A 19,569-nucleotide genomic window follows, 5' to 3' on the forward strand; every position below is an offset into this window, starting at 1 on the left:
GATTCACGCATGCATGAACTAACTGAGCAATTAACACAACCCTACACCTCTATAGTTGGGCTTCCATTCACATGTATCACACATTTTATTTCTTCAGTCAGGTGAAAGGTATATTATTACATGGTCTTTTGTCCTAAAAATATTTTGTACAGCCTGACTGGCTGCACACTGAATGAGGCTGGCTGGGAAAAGTTTCTTTCAATCAGGATGTCTGGAAATTGGACTGTTCATGAACAACATTAAGTTTGAATGGAGTCTGTATTCACCGGTACAGATTTCTAGTTCTGCTGACTTTAGCCCACCTGCCTTCTAATTAGGGGTGGGTGATATGGTTATAAATATCATGGAGACGATACAATGTCTCCACGATATGCCTTTTCATAGACATCGTATCTATTGTGATTTGATGCAGTTGTATATGTTGATTTATATTTCTATAGGTTTCGTTCGCCAAAAAAGTATTTTGGTCTAAAATGGTCTGTTACTCAGTTTTCTTTTAGTTTTAGTTACCTTGTAGGAGGTTGTACTGTTACTGTAAGTTACGTTAAAATGACCATATAAACTGCATGAAGAAATATCGCGATAATATTGTGTATCGATTGTGATACTGCTTCAATTTTTTTTGCGATATTATATATTTTCCATATCACCCACCCCTACTTCTAATTACACTTGTGGGGAAACTGTGTGCACTGTCATTCTGCTTTCCCAAGACTGCCTACCATCACCTTGACTGAGTGTATCCCACATGATTATGGCTTTAATTTGGACCAAACCGGCACCTGGGTTTCAAAGTTGCATATACTGACTGACATAATGACAAAAAACATCACTACAGAATAAGTGGCATTCAGACATTTCAAGATAAAAAAATGTGCATAAAACTACTGTTTATAATCCCAAAAGTCCTATGATCTCACTAATTTACCACTCTTTGTGAAGTACCAGCATTACAATGGGATGGATTTCGATTGCGAGCTGCGACTGCTGGTCCATCAGAGCTTGGCTGGGGGTATCATTGGGGTAAAAGGTGCCAAGATAAAGGAGCTGAGAGAGGTAAGACCATGCTGCTGCATGTTCTGTCAAGTTGCTCTTCACCATGAGTTTGCTTGTAATGCCGTTTTCTTCCTGTAGAACACCCAGACCACCATCAAGCTGTTCCAGGAGTGCTGTCCTCACTCAACAGACAGAGTGGTCTTGGTAGGAGGGAAACCGGAGCGAGTTGTTGAGTGTATTAAAGTCATCCTGGAGTTGGTGTCAGAGGTGAGATTTCAACCCAGAGGTCCGCTGAAAACAAGAGCATAACTGACACTGACATTTAGGACCAATAATATGCTGCCATATTGTTGTTAACAAATAACACTGTCTTTCTTCTTAAATATAATCTCATCACTAATAGAATTTTTATAACCTACTAAATCGATTAGTCTAATTAACCACTTAACTCTGTATTATACTTAGTTAAATGATTAAAATAGTTAAGTATAGTATAGTTAATAAGTTAAAAAAAAATCATTCATTAATCGGAGCCAAAAGTTTGAAATAACCGTGATATTGATTCGAAGTCATATCTCCCAGCCCTACTATGATGTTGTTATTTTAGATGCTGTTTTGTTCTGCTGTGTTTGCTTTGGATCAGTGATTAAGACCTTCAACAAATCTCGTACTTTTCTTTTGAAGTTGCATTTTTCCCCCCTCCATAACCCTAGGCTCCGATCAAAGGCCGTGCCCAGCCGTACGATCCCAATTTTTACGACGAGACGTACGACTATGGCGGTTTCACCATGATGTTCGAGGAGAGAGGACGGCGCCCTATAGGAGGCTTCCCGATGCGCGGGCGTGGGGGCTTTGAGCGCCTGCCCCCCAGTCGTGGCGGCAGACCTATGGCACCTTCCAGGTAGATTTCGTCGTCTAAAACAATTTTGTTTTCACTGACAAACTGAATAAAAACGAAATAAAAACTAAGCTACAATGACTAAAACTGAGACTAAATATACTGACAATTTCGTCAACAAATTATAACTAGACTACTAGTGGAGTAGACTAGTGGAAAATAGTTCCAGTAGAACTAAAAGTAATTTTATGCTTGGTTGCATGCTGAAAATAACGGATCTACAAACTCGTGTTGCATCGATAAGATAACGACAAGATCGGCTATTTTCAGCATGCCTTCAAGGCCTGCCAAAAACACATTTTAGTCGACAAAATCAACTGTAGATTTAGTAGACTCAAATCTTATGACATTTAGTCGACAAAAAATACGGTAGACTAAAGGGCCTTTCAAACGTGAAGCGATTTGACGCGCCTATAGTTAATTTTCGAAGAGACCTGCGTTTTTGCACGGAGATCATGTTCGTCCTTCGCAAACGAAGATGACCAATTGACTTCACGTCTTGTGGGTGTGAAGATGGCGGATGAGGCCGGTCCGTGCACTGAATGTCCTATTGCAGTGGGGTCATTTGACTGGGGGCTGGCTGGGTAAGAGGGAGGAATTGGCTCTGGTCTTTCGGAGCTGATGCTTCAGTTTGGCTTCCTGGATGCAACGCTTTTCAGACTCCTCTACTCCATGTCTGACTGCAGAGCGCCAGCGGTGTTGGGCATCGCCCTCCCAGGTCTAAGGATCTAGACCGCAGCTCTTGAGGCTGGCCTTTAGGGTGTCCTTGCCATGTGTATCGCTTGCCATGTTGTAGTTCGCCGTACTTCTCCGTTTTCACGGAGAAGCAAACGGAAAAACGTATTTACGTGAGCGCGGTCCCGTGAATTTGTTGCGCGCTTGCTTGTTTCGTGCACACGCCCGCGACTCACCAGACCTGGATTCTGTTTTACGCTTGCGTTGTTGCGCCCTTCTTGAGAAGACCTGTAGCAGACCTCTCGTTGATCCAGGCAACAACGTGTGCGTTCCTCGCTTCACGTTTGAAAAGCCCTTAACACTAAAAGATTTCAGATATTACTAAAACTTACAGAATTACATTCAAAAGACTGACTAAAAATAAGTGAAATTGTCAAAATGTGCTGTCAAACTAACCACTGCGTTCCAGGAGGGACTATGATGACATGAGCCCCCGGCGTGGCCCTCCACCCCCACTGAGCAGAGGCCTTCGAGGGGGCAGCAGGGCACGTAATCTGCCTCTCCCCCCACCACCGCCACCTAGAGGAGGGTGAGCGCTGGCTGTCACTTTATAAAAAAGTTGAACACATTTTTATGAATCCCTTTATTTTTTGTTCTTTTTTTTAGTAGTGAAAATAGTGAAAATGGCCAATCTACAAGCTCGCACTGGTTAGGGTCCCGTGCAAACACCTAATTTATCTTATGGGTCACAGGCTAAAATGTTTGGGAACCACTGATACTGAAACCACGTCTGCAAGCTCACAACGTGTGCTAGTAGTTTTGCAATTAATTGCACAACAAAGTATATAGGCCTTAAGTTGTTAATTAATTTAAGTCATAATTATTTGTGGTGGTGTTTATACATTGTAACATTTTTACATCAATTAGTATTGCACATTTTCCGATTTGTCATTTTTCTGGTCTTTCAGAGGGGATCGGTTCTCCCACAGCAGCTATCATGGCAGCATGGATGACAGACCAAAGTGAGTACAGGTTTCACTTTCATTATTATGTATAGAGATCATCTGAATAACCACAAATGCACAAAGAAGAGTCAGTCGTATTGAATTATTTAAACATTAAATATATTATTGTCAAAGTACATATTTGTGCAATTTCTTTGTGTGCAAGAATCACAAATGTACAGTATTACTGTAATGGGGCCACACATGTCTGTGTGGCCCCATGGTGTTAACAACAGGCAGGCAGGCAGAGTGGAGCGATGCGACCGTGCGAGGCAGATGATTTATTCTTCATTGTATGCCGGTGTCGGCATGTCGCGTGGCAAATATAACTAATCTACAAGCTCACAACGCATTGCATTAACGACGCATTTTAACTTTTAACTCGGCTCTCGTTTCCCCACAGCACCGTCGTATGATTAAAAAGCTTAGGGGAGACGTCTCCTGCTGCAGCTCGGTAGCAGCTGGGTGCCCCTCTCTGCCTCTGACTGAAGGTTCTGTGATCTCACGAGACAAGCCGCCGATTAACGTTACGTGGCCCAGAGTCTCGCGAGAACTTGCACAGCATTTTTATTATAAAAAAAAAATCGAACCTTAATTTTATATATTCAGTTATTCATTTATCTTTTTGACACGAAAATTTGTTCGAATATGGAATATTCGTTGTAGTAGAGGTTGACGTGATATTATGAGGGGAAATGGAAAGCCACAAATGTTCACAATTTCAAACAATTCTCCAATGCACACAAAAATATTTGTCATTTGAAATTGATGAATACAAAGGATATCCACAGATGTATGCCCACAACGCTTCAAAGTTGTTACTGCCAAATGCAGTGTTTTCCCATTCATCCGTCTCTATATTGTACTGTCATCTCTACATCTGTATTCTAGCCTATGATTCAAGAACCTCAGATGGCACCAAACCTGCACAGTGTTTTTCATGCAGCAGCATTTTCGCAGCGTGCCAATCCCAACCATAGTTATATAACCATAACGTTTTTTACCTTTATTTGCCCGGGGGAAGTTTGCTGAGAACAAATTCTCTTTTTCAGGAACGCCCTGCTTCACATACACACAGAAACATGCAGCCACACATTTTGAAATTAAATGGCCAAAAATGGGTATGAGATTAAAAGTGGTTAAGATGTATGAACACTTCAGAAGCATTTCAAGTATTTCATGAAAAGAAAATATATATCCTTCCAGCTGGGTGTGCCTGGAAAAGCTTCCAAAGGGGCAACCAGGATGCTTGAACCATGTCAACTGGCTCCTTCCTAGGCAAAGAAGTAGTGGCTCTACTCTCTAGACTGAGCTTTTCAACCATATCCCTATCAAGGGAGGGGGGTCCCTTGAGAAAACCTGCTAGTGTTCTCAATTGTGTTTTTCCATTGCATGACACATTTTACAGGCCTTCATTCCAATTCTGTTTGCTTAACTGCACTGATATACTTGAAGGCCAAGTTGTTGCAGACAACAGTTATGGTTATCGAGCTGGGGGGGTTCCAAATGGCCCCTTGCAGGTGTATGTCTTGAGTATCGAAATCACTCAGTAATCATTTCCTTCCCCCTTAAGCCTAATGTATGGTTTGGCAAAATAGTGTTTTGCGACCCCCTGCAATAGAATCTGTATTTTATCAGCTTTTTCCAGCTGAAAACGTATCCTTGTCTCATGCCACTCTGAAGCATAAATTATCCTTTATATCTTTCCGTAGTGACAGAAGAGGCCGACCAGGAGACCGTTATGATAGCATGGTGAGTGCATTCTGTATTCATCTACTGTATAATCAACTGTACTGATTCTCAATGTGGGGTTTTGTGACCCCCAGGGGTCCTTGAGGGACGGATTCAGGGGATTCCCAGCAAAATGAGGAACGGTTAAACACTTAAGTCTCCAAAGTTTTAGACAATTCGAAAATAGACTACCGGTATCTACAAGCTCACAACGCATTGTGATGCGACTGTGAGATTGTAGTGCTGTAAAAGAAAAAGGGGAGGCGGGAATAATTTTGGTCACAATTCCACTCTTATGGTGATCACACAATCTTTTCAGATTGTGGTCTGCAGCCAAATTGGTCATCCTTGACATGAAAATATTTGAGAAACTCTGCAGATCTACTGTACATTTCAAGGCATCAAAACACTCTTTTGTAGCTGATAGCTGTTCGTAACGTCATGTGTTTCACAAATGATGGCGTGGAATTATTTTGATGGCGTAGCTGAAGCCCAGTGGCTTTGGACACTGGTCCTTTTCATCAGGCAAACGTAGTGGCCTAGGCCTGTCGTTGCCTGGCAACAGTTGTCTCCTTGGTTACCAAGGAGCAGCAGTGTACGCAGTCTGGAGAGACGCTGGATTTGCAAATGAATTTGAGGTGAAACCAAAACAATCCCTGAATAGAGACCTTTCAGCTTCTGTCTACAAATGAGTGTTTGTCATCTGAGTCCAGGCCCCAAATTATAGTAACACATTGTCTAGTAGGGATGCAACTATTATTAGTGATTGTTCTCTCGACAGTTGTTCCATTTAATCGAATAATCCGGAAGCATGTTATAATTCTTTTTGTAATTTCTGTCTATAATTATAATATACTCGCACAACGGTGTCGTGCAAAAATAGTGCAGAGAGCCAATCTAGCTCTACACATACGTACACGTCTAAGAGCTTATAGATTGGCCATCTTCTTTATTTATTTATTATTATTATGTAATGATATGGGCTCATTATTAATTGATTTATTATAATATTGATTAGCAATATTTATTTTTATATTAATCAATAAAAGTTTAGTATGAGTAGTAGTACCCCTATTCGGGTTTTGACAGGTAATTATAATGTTTTTGTTTTTACATATGATTTTTCTTCTCTCTCTCATGGCTTCTGAAATACAGAGCAGCAGTGGATATGGTGAGTCTTTACAGTCGACTTGAACTCTACACTAAAATATCTTTGCTGATCTTTGTAGATCTACTGTTTGCCAAATATTAGCCCCATAACAGGGATGCTAGGGTTCAAGTGGTTTTAACAGCGGTTGTCTTGTACTGTAATGCTTGAAATTCCCGTATTTTTATTATTTTCTTTTTCTGTTTCGAAAGACAACAACTCTTCCTGGGACCATTTCCAGTCTGGTGAGTATTCTACAATATCAGTTTGATATTGTGTCATTTGTTTATTTTTAAAAACTTTTTAATCTTTTTAATGATCTTTGAAGGTAATATTGGTGTTATGTCACTAGCTCATTTACACCCTCATGGATTTCTCTCCTTCCAGGTGGCAGAGGCTCATACAGTGACATAGGAGGCCCCGTCATTACAACACAAGTCACCATACCTAAAGATGTAAGTTTGGCAATTAACATATTCTGCTGAAAATGTTTGCTTTATGCCTGATTGTAGTTGTGTAACACATCTGAAATAGACGATCTACAAGCCCACAACGTGTCGCACCACACCACGTTGTGGGCTTGTAGATCAGTTATTTTCAATTATGTGCACTGCGAACGCACAATCAAGTATACGGGTACGGACCGCGTGGTCACACGTGCATGTCTGAAGGGGAGTTACCAACGCATGACTCCGTCAGAACTGCAGTTACCCATGTTGTCTTGCTGATTGTGTGCAGTGACGGAAGTGACGTGCACGGAAATCGATTTGCTGAGGTAGGCTTGTTCAATATAAAGGCATTATCTTCACGGAAGGAGTTACTGCTCGTATTGTTGTACTACTGAATTCAAAAAAGTAAACACAGCGCACATATCCAAAAGAAAATTGGACAGAAGCCAAGACTAAAAGGAGAACAACAGAGTCCACACCCGTGTTTTAAGTTGCCACCAAGACCAAGGTGACGTTTCAAGCCTTTCTCAGAATGAGGATCTCTTTTGTACTACTAAATGCATAGATTAGTTTGAACTGATGCTGCCAACGACTATTGATTTGAAAAATAAATGAATGTTATAGACATAAAAAATTGAATGTGCGTAAGAGTGCATTTCTCACAACCATCTGTGGCTGCCAGTGATATAGAGAAATAGACTTCCGCTGTGTTTTACTGCTGTGAGCACTGAGCGGACACCAACACACTGGCAGTTTGAAACTGGGCCACTAGGGCCGTTTATTGTCTATTATTTCGCCGGTACAAACGGCAACTCAAATGTCCTTAAATGAAATCAAATCTCCGCCTCCTCTCTGGCGGGGTGGTGTTAGGATTCTCTATCCTAACGGGCTTTAGAGCGCCACATATACATAGATCCACTCTCTGTCCCCGGGTTGACAGTCCTCCGTTATCTGTCACTCTTCCGGGGAAGTGGAACTGTCATCAACAGATTTGTCTGGGTAGCGGGTTACCTATAGTGAAGAGAATGGCTTTTAATATCACGGTCACATTCACATAAATGACTGGTGTGTGCGGTGGTGTGTGTGAGGTGTCGCTTACCGCCGTGCATGCCCGTCATGTCCCCTTCAGCTGCCAGTGGGGAATGAGCGCAAGACCAGACGTACCTTTCCTTTTATTCAAGGCCAAGTGCGCGTGCACTTGGCCTTGAGCCAATAGTTGGGCTGGGTAGTACGTCTGGTCGATGACGAGGCCGAGGAGGCGTGTTCTCCTCGGCTGTGTTCTGCCTCCTCCCCACTGGCTGTCTGGGCCATGACGCTCACCCGGCGGCTGGTTGCCTAGCGACACCCCACATATCCTCCCCCCAAGCTTGTCGGTGCCACCGGAAGCTTCAGTTTCCTCTTCTCCCTCATATCGTCTGGACAAGGCGTCCGCGTGAGCGATGGTTCTTCCCGGTCTGTGTTCTACGTCGAAGCAGTAGTCTTGCAATTCCAGGAACCATCTGGTCACTCTATCGTTCCGGTCCTTATTCCTGGCCATCCATTTCAGGGGGGCGTGGTCAGTAATGACAGTGAAGCGCCGGCCCCAGAGATAATACCGGAGGTGATGGATAGCCCACTTCACTGCCAGGCACTCCTTTTCCACGGTGGCGTAGTTTCGCTCATGTTTCTTCAGCTTCCTGCTGATGTAGGTGACTGGGTGTTCTTCCTCGTCTATGCGCTGTGACAGCACCGCTCCTATTCCCGTCCCTGATGCGTCTGTGTGCAATATGAAGGGCGTGCTGAAATCAGGCGCCTTGAGCACCGGCTCATCGCAGAGCGCCTCTTTCAGAAAGCAGAACGCTCCTTCTGCTTCGGGGGTCCAGGTGACGTGGAGCGGGAGGGTTTTTTTTGTCAGGTCGTAGAGCGGCGCTGCAACGGTAGCAAAGTCTTTAATAAATTTCTGATAATATGATATTAGTCCCATAAATGACTTCACCTGTTTTTTCGTGCCCGGGCGGGGCCAATCCCGGAGCCGCTCCACTTTCCTCTGTTGGGGTTTCACACAGCCTCGGCCCACTGTAAAGCCGAGATAGTCAGTCTCCCTAGAGCCAACGCAGCACTTTTTTGCGTTGGCCGTCAGTCGCGCCTCTCTCAGGGCCCCTAGTATATTTTCCAAATGTTGCAAATGCAACCCCCAGGTGGCGCTGTGGATTATAACGTCATCCAGATATGCTGCCGAATATTCCCTATGTGGTCTTAGGACCCGGTCCATTAATCTCTGAAATGTTGCGGGGGCGCCATGGACACCAAACGGGAGGACAGTGTATTGAAAGAGGCCGTCTGGGGTGGAAAATGCGGTCTTGGGTTTGGCTCGCTCAGTGAGGGGAATTTGCCAGTACCCTTTTGTCAAATCAAGGGTGCTTATGAACCTTGCGGGGCCGAGCCGTTCAATTAATTCATCGGCCCGAGCCATGGGGTATGCGTCAAAGGCAGAGATCTCATTTAATTTGCGAAAATCATTGCAAAACCTTAGAGAGCCATCTGGTTTTGGGACAATTACAATGGGGCTGGCCCAGGGGCTATGGGACTCTTCTATCACTCCTAATTTTAGCATTTTTCCTACCTCTTCTTTAATCGCTATGCGCCTGGCCTCGGGTACACGATAGGGCCGCTGGCGAATAGTTTTCCCTGCCGTGGTTTCTATATCGTGCTTAATTAGGTGTGTTCGCCCAGGGACCTCCGAGAATACGTCACTATTCCGGCTGAGGAGTTCTTTTATGTCCTGCCGCTGGGACGGGGACAGGTCCTCCCCCGTGGGTACAGCGGCTGGGGGAGGAGGAGAGAGAGCCGTTAATAGGACAGAGGATGGCACGGGCCCGGGGGCTTTCCACTTTTTGAGGATATTCACGTGGTAGATTTGTTGGCCTTTTCGCCGGCCCGGTTGTTTTACTCTGTAATTTACAGGTCCTATTTTCGCCTCGATCTCATACGGTCCTCTCCATTTAGCTAGAAATTTGCACTCGCTGCTGGGCACTAAAACAAGGACTTGTTCTCCCACCTGGAATTCTCGGACACGCGCCCCTCGGTTGTAGGTGCGCGCCTGGTCTCGTTGTGTGCGCTCCATGTGCTCGCGCACCATAGGCCAAACCTTGCGCGCGCGCGCCTGCAGCTTGTCCACGTGCTCAATGACAGAGCGGTGGGGGGAGGGCTGTGTTTCCCAGGTCTCCTTGGCAACGTCTAACAGGCCTCGCGGTCTCCGCCCATACACCAGTTCAAATGGTGAGAAGCCTGTAGACGCCTGGGGAACCTCTCGGATAGAAAACAAGACATACGGGATTAACTGGTCCCAATCCCTCCCATCAATGTCCACTAGCTTCCGCAGCATTTTCTTCAGGGTTTGGTTGAAGCGTTCGACAAGGCCGTCCGTTTGCGGGTGGTACGGTGATGTGCGAATACGCTTCACTTTTAGCCATTTATAGAGCGTGGACATTACCCGGGACATGAAGCATGTGCCTTGATCCGTTAAAATTTCGTCCGCTATGCCAACCCGGCTAAATAACATCAGGAGCTCGTGTGATACTGTTTTAGCAGTGGCTGAGCGTAGTGGGATAGCCTCGGGATAGCGGGTGGCATAATCAACTATAACCAATATGTATCTGTGTCCCCGAGCTGACTTTGGCAATGGGCCGACAATATCCATCGCTAGCCGTGCGAACGGGGTTTCAATAATGGGTAGTGGGATCAGAGGGTTGCGGTAGGTAGGCTTAGGAGCGTTTATCTGGCAGACTTCACAACTCTGGCAAAAATCATCTACAGCCCTCTTTATCCCAGGCCAGTAAAAGCGATCCAATATTCGATCGTATGTCTTTTGACAGCCCAAGTGTGCACCCAACTGGTGAGAGTGTGCTAGATGTAGGACGCGGGTGATATACTGCTTTGGAACCAATAGTTGCTCTATTTCCTCGTCTCTCTTATTTTTCGTGACTCTATACAACAACCCATTGTGCACGATAAAGTGGGGACAGTTTAAAGCACTCACCCCGTCCTGTTTCTTTCCTTCGACGACCGAGACATTCATTCGGGCCATTTCCAAGTTCGGGTCCGCCCACTGGGCCGTGGCAAATTCTCCCTGTCGAGTCGGGCCTGCCTGCTCCGCTATGGGGAACTCGGCGAAGGCGTCCCCTTCTGTGTCGCCGGTCGTGCTGGGGGGTCCGCGTTCCTCCTGTGCGCTCCTCTCCTCCTCCTCGCTGGCGGCGGTCTCACTCCGTGGCTCGTCCATAGGTGGTTGGAATGCGGGGCATGCGGGTCGGGGGTCTCTCGGGGGCCGCGCTGCGCGTCGGCGTCGCCGGCGGGACGGGCCTCGCCAGCCCGGGTTCCAGTGTCGCTCAAAGAGCGAGCAGTCGGTTCCGATTAACAGGGGAACGGGTAGGTTGGGAACTACACCTGCCGTTACCGTGGCACTGCCTTTCGTGGTCTGCACATGTATCTGGGACACCGGGTAGTGCCGCTGGTCACCGTGCACGCAGCTTACCGGTATCGATTCGCTCTCCAACGGGCCTGCGTATTCAGCGTGGACCAGTGTGACGACACTACCTGAATCAAGCAGCGCCTGGCTGTCAACGCCGTTGATTTTGACAGGCATGTTGGCGTGACCACGGGAAGCGGTGCCGGTATGGAGGCAGGCCTGGGGACCGTCAGTGCTGCTGGCCGAGGGCATCAAGACATCCGCCCTGCCTGGGCACGCCCATGAAAGGTGGTCGTCCTGGCCGCATACGTAGCAGCGCCTCCCCGGGGGTCGGCCGCCTCTATCCGGGGCGGAGGTGCGCTGTCCCCCTCGGGGTGGCGAGCGACCCGAGGGTGGGCCTCGTCTTCTGTCGCGGCCGCCGCGCTCCTCGCCGCTCTGCTTCGGGTTCGGGGCCTCCGTTTTTGCTCCTCTCGTCATTTCAACTATTGCCTGGTGGTTTTCTAGTAGACCTATAAGCTCGTCTACTGATGCGGGGCTGACTTGGGACGCGTATAGCCGGGCATCCGGCGGTAACCCTCTGATGCATCGGTCAATAACTAGCCTGTCTACCGGCGGGAGGTCGCCGGGGCTGGTTAGCCAGCTGTGCGTCGTGCGTAACAGCGCGGACACCTGAGCGCGCGCCGATTGTTTTGGGTGATATGTCCAATTGTGGTATCGCTGTGCTCGAGCGGGGAGGCTCAATCCTTGGCGGGCGAGAATAGCGTTTTTTAGTCTCTGAAAGTCTCGTGACTCGGCTAAAGACAAATCTCTCCAAGCTTGTTGGGCCTCTCCAGTGAGGAACGGTGCCAGAATACCAGCCCACTCAGCGACTGGCCACCGCTCTCGGGCTGCTGTGCGCTCGAACAGCTCGACATATGCTTCAATATCATCGTCGGGGGATAGTTTGGTAAAGACTTCGTTTGGGCTTTTCGCCGCGGGGGCCGCATCTCGGGCGAAGTGGCGTACTAGCTCGTTAACTGCGGCGTGCAGGTTGTTTTGGCTCTGTAGGAGCGCGTCAATGGCTTGAGCCTGCTCCATTTAAGCCGAGAGGTTGGTGTGGCTCGTGATAAACCCACAGGTTCTCCACCAAATGTGAGCACTGAGCGGACACCAACACACTGGCAGTTTGAAACTGGGCCACTAGGGCCGTTTATTGTCTATTATTTCGCCGGTACAAACGGCAACTCAAATGTCCTTAAATGAAATCAAATCTCCGCCTCCTCTCTGGCGGGGTGGTGTTAGGATTCTCTATCCTAACGGGCTTTAGAGCGCCACATATACATAGATCCACTCTCTGTCCCCGGGTTGACAGTCCTCCGTTATCTGTCACTCTTCCGGGGAAGTGGAACTGTCATCAACAGATTTGTCTGGGTAGCGGGTTACCTATAGTGAAGAGAATGGCTTTTAATATCACGGTCACATTCACATAAATGACTGGTGTGTGCGGTGGTGTGTGTGAGGTGTCGCTTACCGCCGTGCATGCCCGTCATGTCCCCTTCAGCTGCCAGTGGGGAATGAGCGCAAGACCAGACGTACCTTTCCTTTTATTCAAGGCCAAGTGCGCGTGCACTTGGCCTTGAGCCAATAGTTGGGCTGGGTAGTACGTCTGGTCGATGACGAGGCCGAGGAGGCGTGTTCTCCTCGGCTGTGTTCTGCCTCCTCCCCACTGGCTGTCTGGGCCATGACGCTCACCCGGCGGCTGGTTGCCTAGCGACACCCCACACTGCATACAACAATATTTTATATTAAGAATAAATTTACATTCGGCAGTGTAAGGAATATTCTAAAGTTTGGCCTATTGGACTATATCCCTGTGCTTTTGGAACACCATCCCCTGCTATTGGTTCTGAGGCGATGTGCTGCTGTCGGCTTGTGGTTCAGGCATGGGCTCAGGTTACAGTGTTACGTTCACATTCCTGATCTTATACGGTGACTAGTATTTTTTCCTTTTTTTTGCATAACCACCGACTCATTTTCAAATTGTTTCTCATAATTCATTGATGGTGCACTACAGCAGACATTTCAGTGTTGTGGAATGTAATTTTTTGAATAACTCTGCACACACACACACACACTTCATCCCGAGTGCAACCCGGCGATTATATCTGGTCTCAGTATTTTTGTATGATGTATTTTCTCTATTATTAAGGTTATTGTAGCTGCCAATTTGTTTTGCGGTGCGGGGTAGGTAGACATGGCTGAAGCATTTCCGGGTGTCCCCAGCCAAAAAGGATGAGAACCCCCTCTAGATGATTGTTTTCAAGAATGCAGCTGCCGACAGGCGCCCTGTCATTGATTTCAACCTTCCATTGCATTGAGTTGAATGATGGTTAACCACTTAAACCCTATTCTACTTCATGGTATGTCGTGTAGTAGTGAAAATATCCAGGCTCACAGCGCATCACAATGACTCATTGTGAACTTGTAGATCTGCATTTTAGTCATTCTGCATTTTAGGGATTCTGCCCTAGATTGGTTCTCATCCTACCTTTCTGTGCATTTCTCAGATCCTGGGGACAAAAGTACATATATATACTAGCATAGTAGTATATATGTATAGTTTATATGTATAGTTTCATTATATAGATATTCCACTGTTACTTTCTTAGCTTACGCATGTTTCATGATAAATGCTTTTATGTGATGTATTCCCATGCTTTTGTTCTTGCTTAATGTAAGTCGCTCTGGATTAAGAGCGTCTGCTAAATGCCTAAATTGTAAATTGACAATACTGTTCTCCCTTTATCTTCTCCCCCTGGGACAAATTTTCAAGAAACATGGCATTGCCTATCATTTCTACGCAGATGATTCCCAAATCTATATGCCTCTAAAAAAGGGAAGCAATGACTCTCTGACACCCCTTCTTAACTGTCTCAATGACATTAAAGCCTGGATGGCTCTCAACTTCCTCAGTGTAAATGAAAGATGTGTTTGGGCCTATAGTGGCCCTGATGTTGTACCCTCCGACCGTGGTCCCTGCAGCTTTATGCCAAACCCGTTGTCTCTAACTGGATATTAGTGGATAATGCACTCAAACTGGACAAACAGGTAAACGCTGTGGTTAGTTCCAGCTTTTATCACCTGAGGCTGCTTGTCAAAATCAAGTCTGTGCTTTCTTTCAACGATTTTGAACGTGTCATTCACGCTTTTTTATCTCCACTCGTTTAGACTACTGCAATGCAATGACCATATTACCCCTGTTTTGGCTCCCCGTCTGTTTTATTTCAAGATTTTATTGTTTGTCTTTAAATCACTGAACAGTCTTGCACCTCAGTATCTCTGTGACCTTATAGAGGTTTACACTCCCTCAAGGTCATTGTGTTCTGCTGGCCAGTTGAATCTCCAGGTCACAAAAAAGGGCACGTTTAACGACCAGAGGTGACCGAGTCTTTTCTGTCATAGCCCCCAAACTGCTTCCTTCCATGTGAAACTGGCCCCCACCATCGAGACTTAAATCTCGCCTTAAGACCCACCTGTACACATTGGCTTTTAATTCCGTTTGGGAGTTCTGTGGTTTGTTGTAACGTGTCCCTTTTCTACTGTGTGGTTTTTTTGTTGTCTTTGGTTTTAGCTTTATAGTGTATTTAGCTTTTAACTTTCTGTGCAGCACTTTGTAAACCTGAAATGTGCTACATAAATAAAGTAGATTGGATTGGATTGCATTTTAGTGAAATGTTAACTTAAATTGCCATATTATAGTGATTTATGTGAAAGTTTGGTGTATCATTTTCACCTATTCTTGCATAATTTGTGCCATCCGCTATATCTGCTATTTTTGAGTAGCCAAAGTATAAAATGACAAACTATAGGCTAAGCCGGGAAAGTAATCTAACTGTATTTTCCCCTGGCTTGCTGTTGACCAGCTGGCAGGCTCTATCATCGGCAAGGGAGGACAGAGGATCAAGCAGATCCGCCATGAGTCGGGGGCATCCATCAAGATCGACGAGCCACTAGAGGGCTCCGAGGACCGCATCATCACCATCACAGGAACCCAGGACCAGATCCAGAACGCCCAGTATCTGCTACAGAACAGGCATGTGTTTTAATACTTTACAGTGTTGAATTGATGCCTTTTCTACGCTCGGTTTTATTCCAGCTGCAGCATTTTTCTAATCTTGTAATAGTGAGTGAGTTATTTAATACACTGGGGTCCGGGGACCCCCAGGGAGTTCTTCAGGGGCTAAATCTTGACATATTTATGTAATGGGGGTCCCTTACACTTTTTTGGAATGCCTGGCACTATGTTTTTCAAATAGGAGTCAGTTGGAGAATGTTTGTGGACCACTGATTTAACACACCCAAAGAGTTATTTATTTCAATTAGATAGATTAGAATAAATCTAGATTATAGATTATAAAAACATATATTTGTTTTTGTATGTTTAGTTTTTAATGCATTCACATCCATTCAGAAAGTAAACATTCAGTGCTATTTTAGTACTATTCTCAAGTCTCATATCTTTCTATATCTTTTAGTCATTGCCAAAACATGCATGCGCTTAAAATCAGTGACATGATTGACATGAAAGCGGCCATCAAATTGAAATCACAATGGGATGTCATGTACTGTAAGCCTTGAAGAAGAAGGCAAAAGCAAGCACTCGGTTGAGTATTTCCACGTCATAATGTCACTGGTGCACGGTTCTGGAAGATAGTGTTAAAGAAAATAATAACCAGCACTCGCGTAGTATCCTGGAAGGATTAAAGCTTTATTTTGTTTCCCCCAGCAGCAAACAACAGTAAGGACGTTTGGGCCCGAGAGCCTTCTTCAGCGTAAATCTAGAGAACACTGTGTAGGTGTCACTTATAAAGAGGACCTGTGTCACGCACATAGCGGTCTGGGTGCACCTCCAAGCTATCTCAGTTTACCTCATACAAGACATGATCATTTTGCTGTTACATACGTGGTTTTTTTCTACTAAAAGAAGCATGGTACTTATTACACAAGAAACTGTAAACAAATAAATATATAATCACACAAATAACGGTGTCAATATTAAGTATATGGGATCCATCAGGTTCTACATTAAAGACAAAACATAACCTGTGCAGGTCTCTAGGACCCCTCTATAAAGACAGACTCAGATTTTTAACATTCTAAGAACGATAATGGAAAAAATATATATCTTAGAATGTTAAGTGGTGCAACTCCCCCCTCCCCCCCACCTCTCTCTCTCTCTCTTTCTCTCTCATATATTAGCAGGCAACAGTGCAGCACTATCCCTCTCTCTGTTTCTGGCACAACAGCGCCCCTACTGGTGCTCATTAACCAACACATAGGCACATAGGTGAACACGGACATTGCTGTTCCTTGGAGTGGTTGCACCACTCAAAAACTACGTATGTAACAGCAAAATTATGATGACTTGTATGAGGTAAACTGAGAACTTGAGGTACACCCGGACCGCTATGTGCGTGACACAGGTCCGTGACACTTACAGTGTTCTCTAGATTTACGCTGAAGAAGGCTCTCGGGCCCAAACGTCCTTACTGTTGTTTGCTGCTGGGGGAAACAAAATAAAGCTTTAATCCTTCCAGGATACTATGTGAGTGCTGGTATTATGTACTGTAAGCCTGCATCATGGTGTGTGCTATTGTCCCAGTAACTGGTACAGGTCATGTTGCTAGTGACGTGCACTTAACACATTAAAACTGGGAAAGCATCTGTGTCTAATTCAAAATAAGTGACATTCATACTCTTACATAAGATCCGTGGGGAATGTAGAGGGAGAGAGATTTCTCTCATTTTCTCACGTTTTTCTTTTCCGTCATCGACTTACATTGTATGGCAAGACCATTTCATTATTTGAACATCCAGTCCGGGTTTTCCTTCCTAATAAAAACGGTAAAATCAACAGGAAGTTAACATTTTTATAAAACAGTACTGGGTTTGGTGATGTTTGATACTGTCAGAATCAGCTTTGTTTGCATTCGTTTACAGGCTGAAAAAGAGCCAGCAGAGTGGTCTTGCCGTACAATGTAAGTCAACGAGGAGCATATTTTGAATTATCCATTTCTAGTCAATGGAGACATTATTTTTTATTTCTTGCCCATCTTTGTTGTTACATCATAAGTAACTACATACATTGTCTTGCCCTTTAACCTTCTAACAAAAAACATTTTGCTTCAACCAAAAAAATATCACTTAAAAAAAATATCACTTACACTTCCTTTTAATTTTTTTACAATATAAAAAAATATTTTTTTTTCAAAATATCAGTAATCGGTGGACTCCGGAACGGTATTGGACCCAAAGGTCTGTACTTGGTCGGGCCCTAATTTAAAGCATACTTGTTCTGATTTTGTTTCAGTGTGAAGCAATACTCTGGTCGATTCTTCTAGAGGAGGAAGAGGAGAGTGAAGCCATACTGCCATACCTGTTTGATCCTTCTATTCTTCAGAGCCAACATTCCTCTGCTTTGGGTAGATGTGTCCCCACCACACACACACACACACACACACACACACACACACACACACACCACACCACACCACACCACACCACACCACACCACACACACACACACAGCATAAACCTTCATGTAATACATTATTTTATTTAGAGATGTTTTGGAAAATGAACAAACCATGACTGAATAGCATTTTGTTTCTGTGCTGGTGATTATTTTTATGGATCCTTGTACTGTAATTAGAGTAAAACAAATCTGTGTGATAACTTCAGTCTTGTGAGTTTTCCCCTTTTCAGTACAGCATGCAGAATGTAATTATGTTTTGTAAGGAACATTTTATGGATTTTACAGTTTTCTCAAATGCTTTGGTGCCGTTCTCCAAAACGAGATGCATACCGTAAAGAAAAAAGTTAACGGAAGCCATCATAATTTAATTTAGCCAAACATCCTACATCCACTGTTGCCGAAGACTGTGCGAGGTTGGACCTCACTTTGGAGAAATGCAGCCAAAGGACATAGGAGGAACTAAGAATATCTTGGGTGTTTTGGGGTTTTTCTTTGAAAGATGAGCTGTCTAAAAATGTATATATACAGGTTGTCCATGGGCCAGATCCTAAAATGTCACTTTTTGGTTGCATCCAAGGTGATCAAATCTAGTAAGAACATTTTGAAAAGTTAAACATCTGCAGATGGTATTTTTGTATGATAGCCATTGCAGAGTTATAGTTTTGTCTCAGTAAGTTATCAATCCTCCATAAAAAAGTAATATTTAGACTCTGTGCTTATACATTTTGTACACCATTTTATGCACTTTTAATTGTATGCAACTTTTCAAAAGCAAGTCTCATCATCTAAAGTTTAGACTTGCATTAAAGCCCAATTTGAGTCTCAGACAAATACATAGGTCACTAGAGCTATTCAAAGTCACAGAATGGTCACTCGAATTCTTTGAAGCGCTTTAGTGAACACTTTGTGACGTCAAACCCAAGCTCTGTCTAGGACGGTGGAAGAGTGGGAAAGCATGGGTGCTGGAAATGGCCACTGTGAGCTCTGGTGACCACTGTTTGAAGAGCTCTGGTGACCACTGTTTGTCTGACGGAAGTCAGACATTGACAGGGTTTGTACAGAAACAAAGATGATACCAAATCTATGCTTTTCAGATTTTTGTGTTTTTGTTCTGGAGCAGTGCCTAAAATAGCATAAGCACCAGTATTTCAAATGACTATGAGGGTAGGTAACGTCATGGGATACACCAAAATATAACTCATAGAAATGTACTGTTAAAAAAAGAAACAAGCGGCCCTGAGGCTTCCCCATAAAAGAGATACAATGTTTCGTATTATTGATGTGGGTACATATTTCATTTAGAATGTTTTCATGCATGTTCGTTTTGATTCGTTTCCGCAATGTGTTTTGCCACTTATTTCTAAAATCTATATCTTTATTTATTAGGTTTTTTTTATTTTTTATTTTTTTTATATATATATATATAAATTGCCCTCATTGAAATTAGGTCGCCTCTGGTGGTAACTGTCTGGCCCATGGACTGAATTATTTTCAGAATTTTAACATTGGCTCAGATTTTACTTTGGGAAAAGAGACAGGTGGGGCCAAAAAGGTTTAGCTCTGTCAATATTTCTGTTCTCTGGATTTCTTGTTTCCACTCTTCCACTCAGTGAGATAGACTTGCTTTAATGTATGCATAATTAAATCATTTATATATTGAATCCATTATTGCACTTTTCTTTTTCCCATCTTAAGGTGGAAGGTAGGGTTG

General features: G+C 44.5%; 1 protein-coding gene across 3 annotated transcripts in view; it reads left to right on the plus strand.

Annotated features, from left to right (window-relative positions):
• The window catches only part of hnrpkl (heterogeneous nuclear ribonucleoprotein K, like), a 29,107-nt gene extending 9,596 nt beyond the window's left edge, over nt 1-19,511 (plus strand). The window contains exons 7-18 of one of the 3 annotated variants that reach the window (XM_080756102.1): nt 943-1,056; nt 1,135-1,263; nt 1,710-1,897; nt 3,039-3,158; nt 3,538-3,591; nt 5,286-5,325; nt 6,460-6,475; nt 6,664-6,696; nt 6,839-6,906; nt 15,247-15,416; nt 17,324-17,361; nt 17,694-19,511. In XM_080756102.1, coding sequence (XP_080612228.1) covers nt 943-1,056; nt 1,135-1,263; nt 1,710-1,897; nt 3,039-3,158; nt 3,538-3,591; nt 5,286-5,325; nt 6,460-6,475; nt 6,664-6,696; nt 6,839-6,906; nt 15,247-15,416; nt 17,324-17,361; nt 17,694-17,698 — 975 coding nt within the window. In that variant the 3' untranslated portion in view covers nt 17,699-19,511. The remainder of the gene's footprint in view (nt 1-942; nt 1,057-1,134; nt 1,264-1,709; nt 1,898-3,038; nt 3,159-3,537; nt 3,592-5,285; nt 5,326-6,459; nt 6,476-6,663; nt 6,697-6,838; nt 6,907-15,246; nt 15,417-17,323; nt 17,362-17,693) is intronic. The other 2 variants (XM_080756103.1, XM_080756104.1) reach the window with 2 other exon arrangements.
• Nucleotides 19,512-19,569: the final 58 nt, after the last annotated feature.

Source organism: Protomyctophum bolini (assembly GCF_963924005.1).
Source record: "Protomyctophum bolini genome assembly, chromosome: 22".
NCBI classification, from domain to species: Eukaryota; Metazoa; Chordata; class Actinopteri; order Myctophiformes; family Myctophidae; genus Protomyctophum; species Protomyctophum bolini.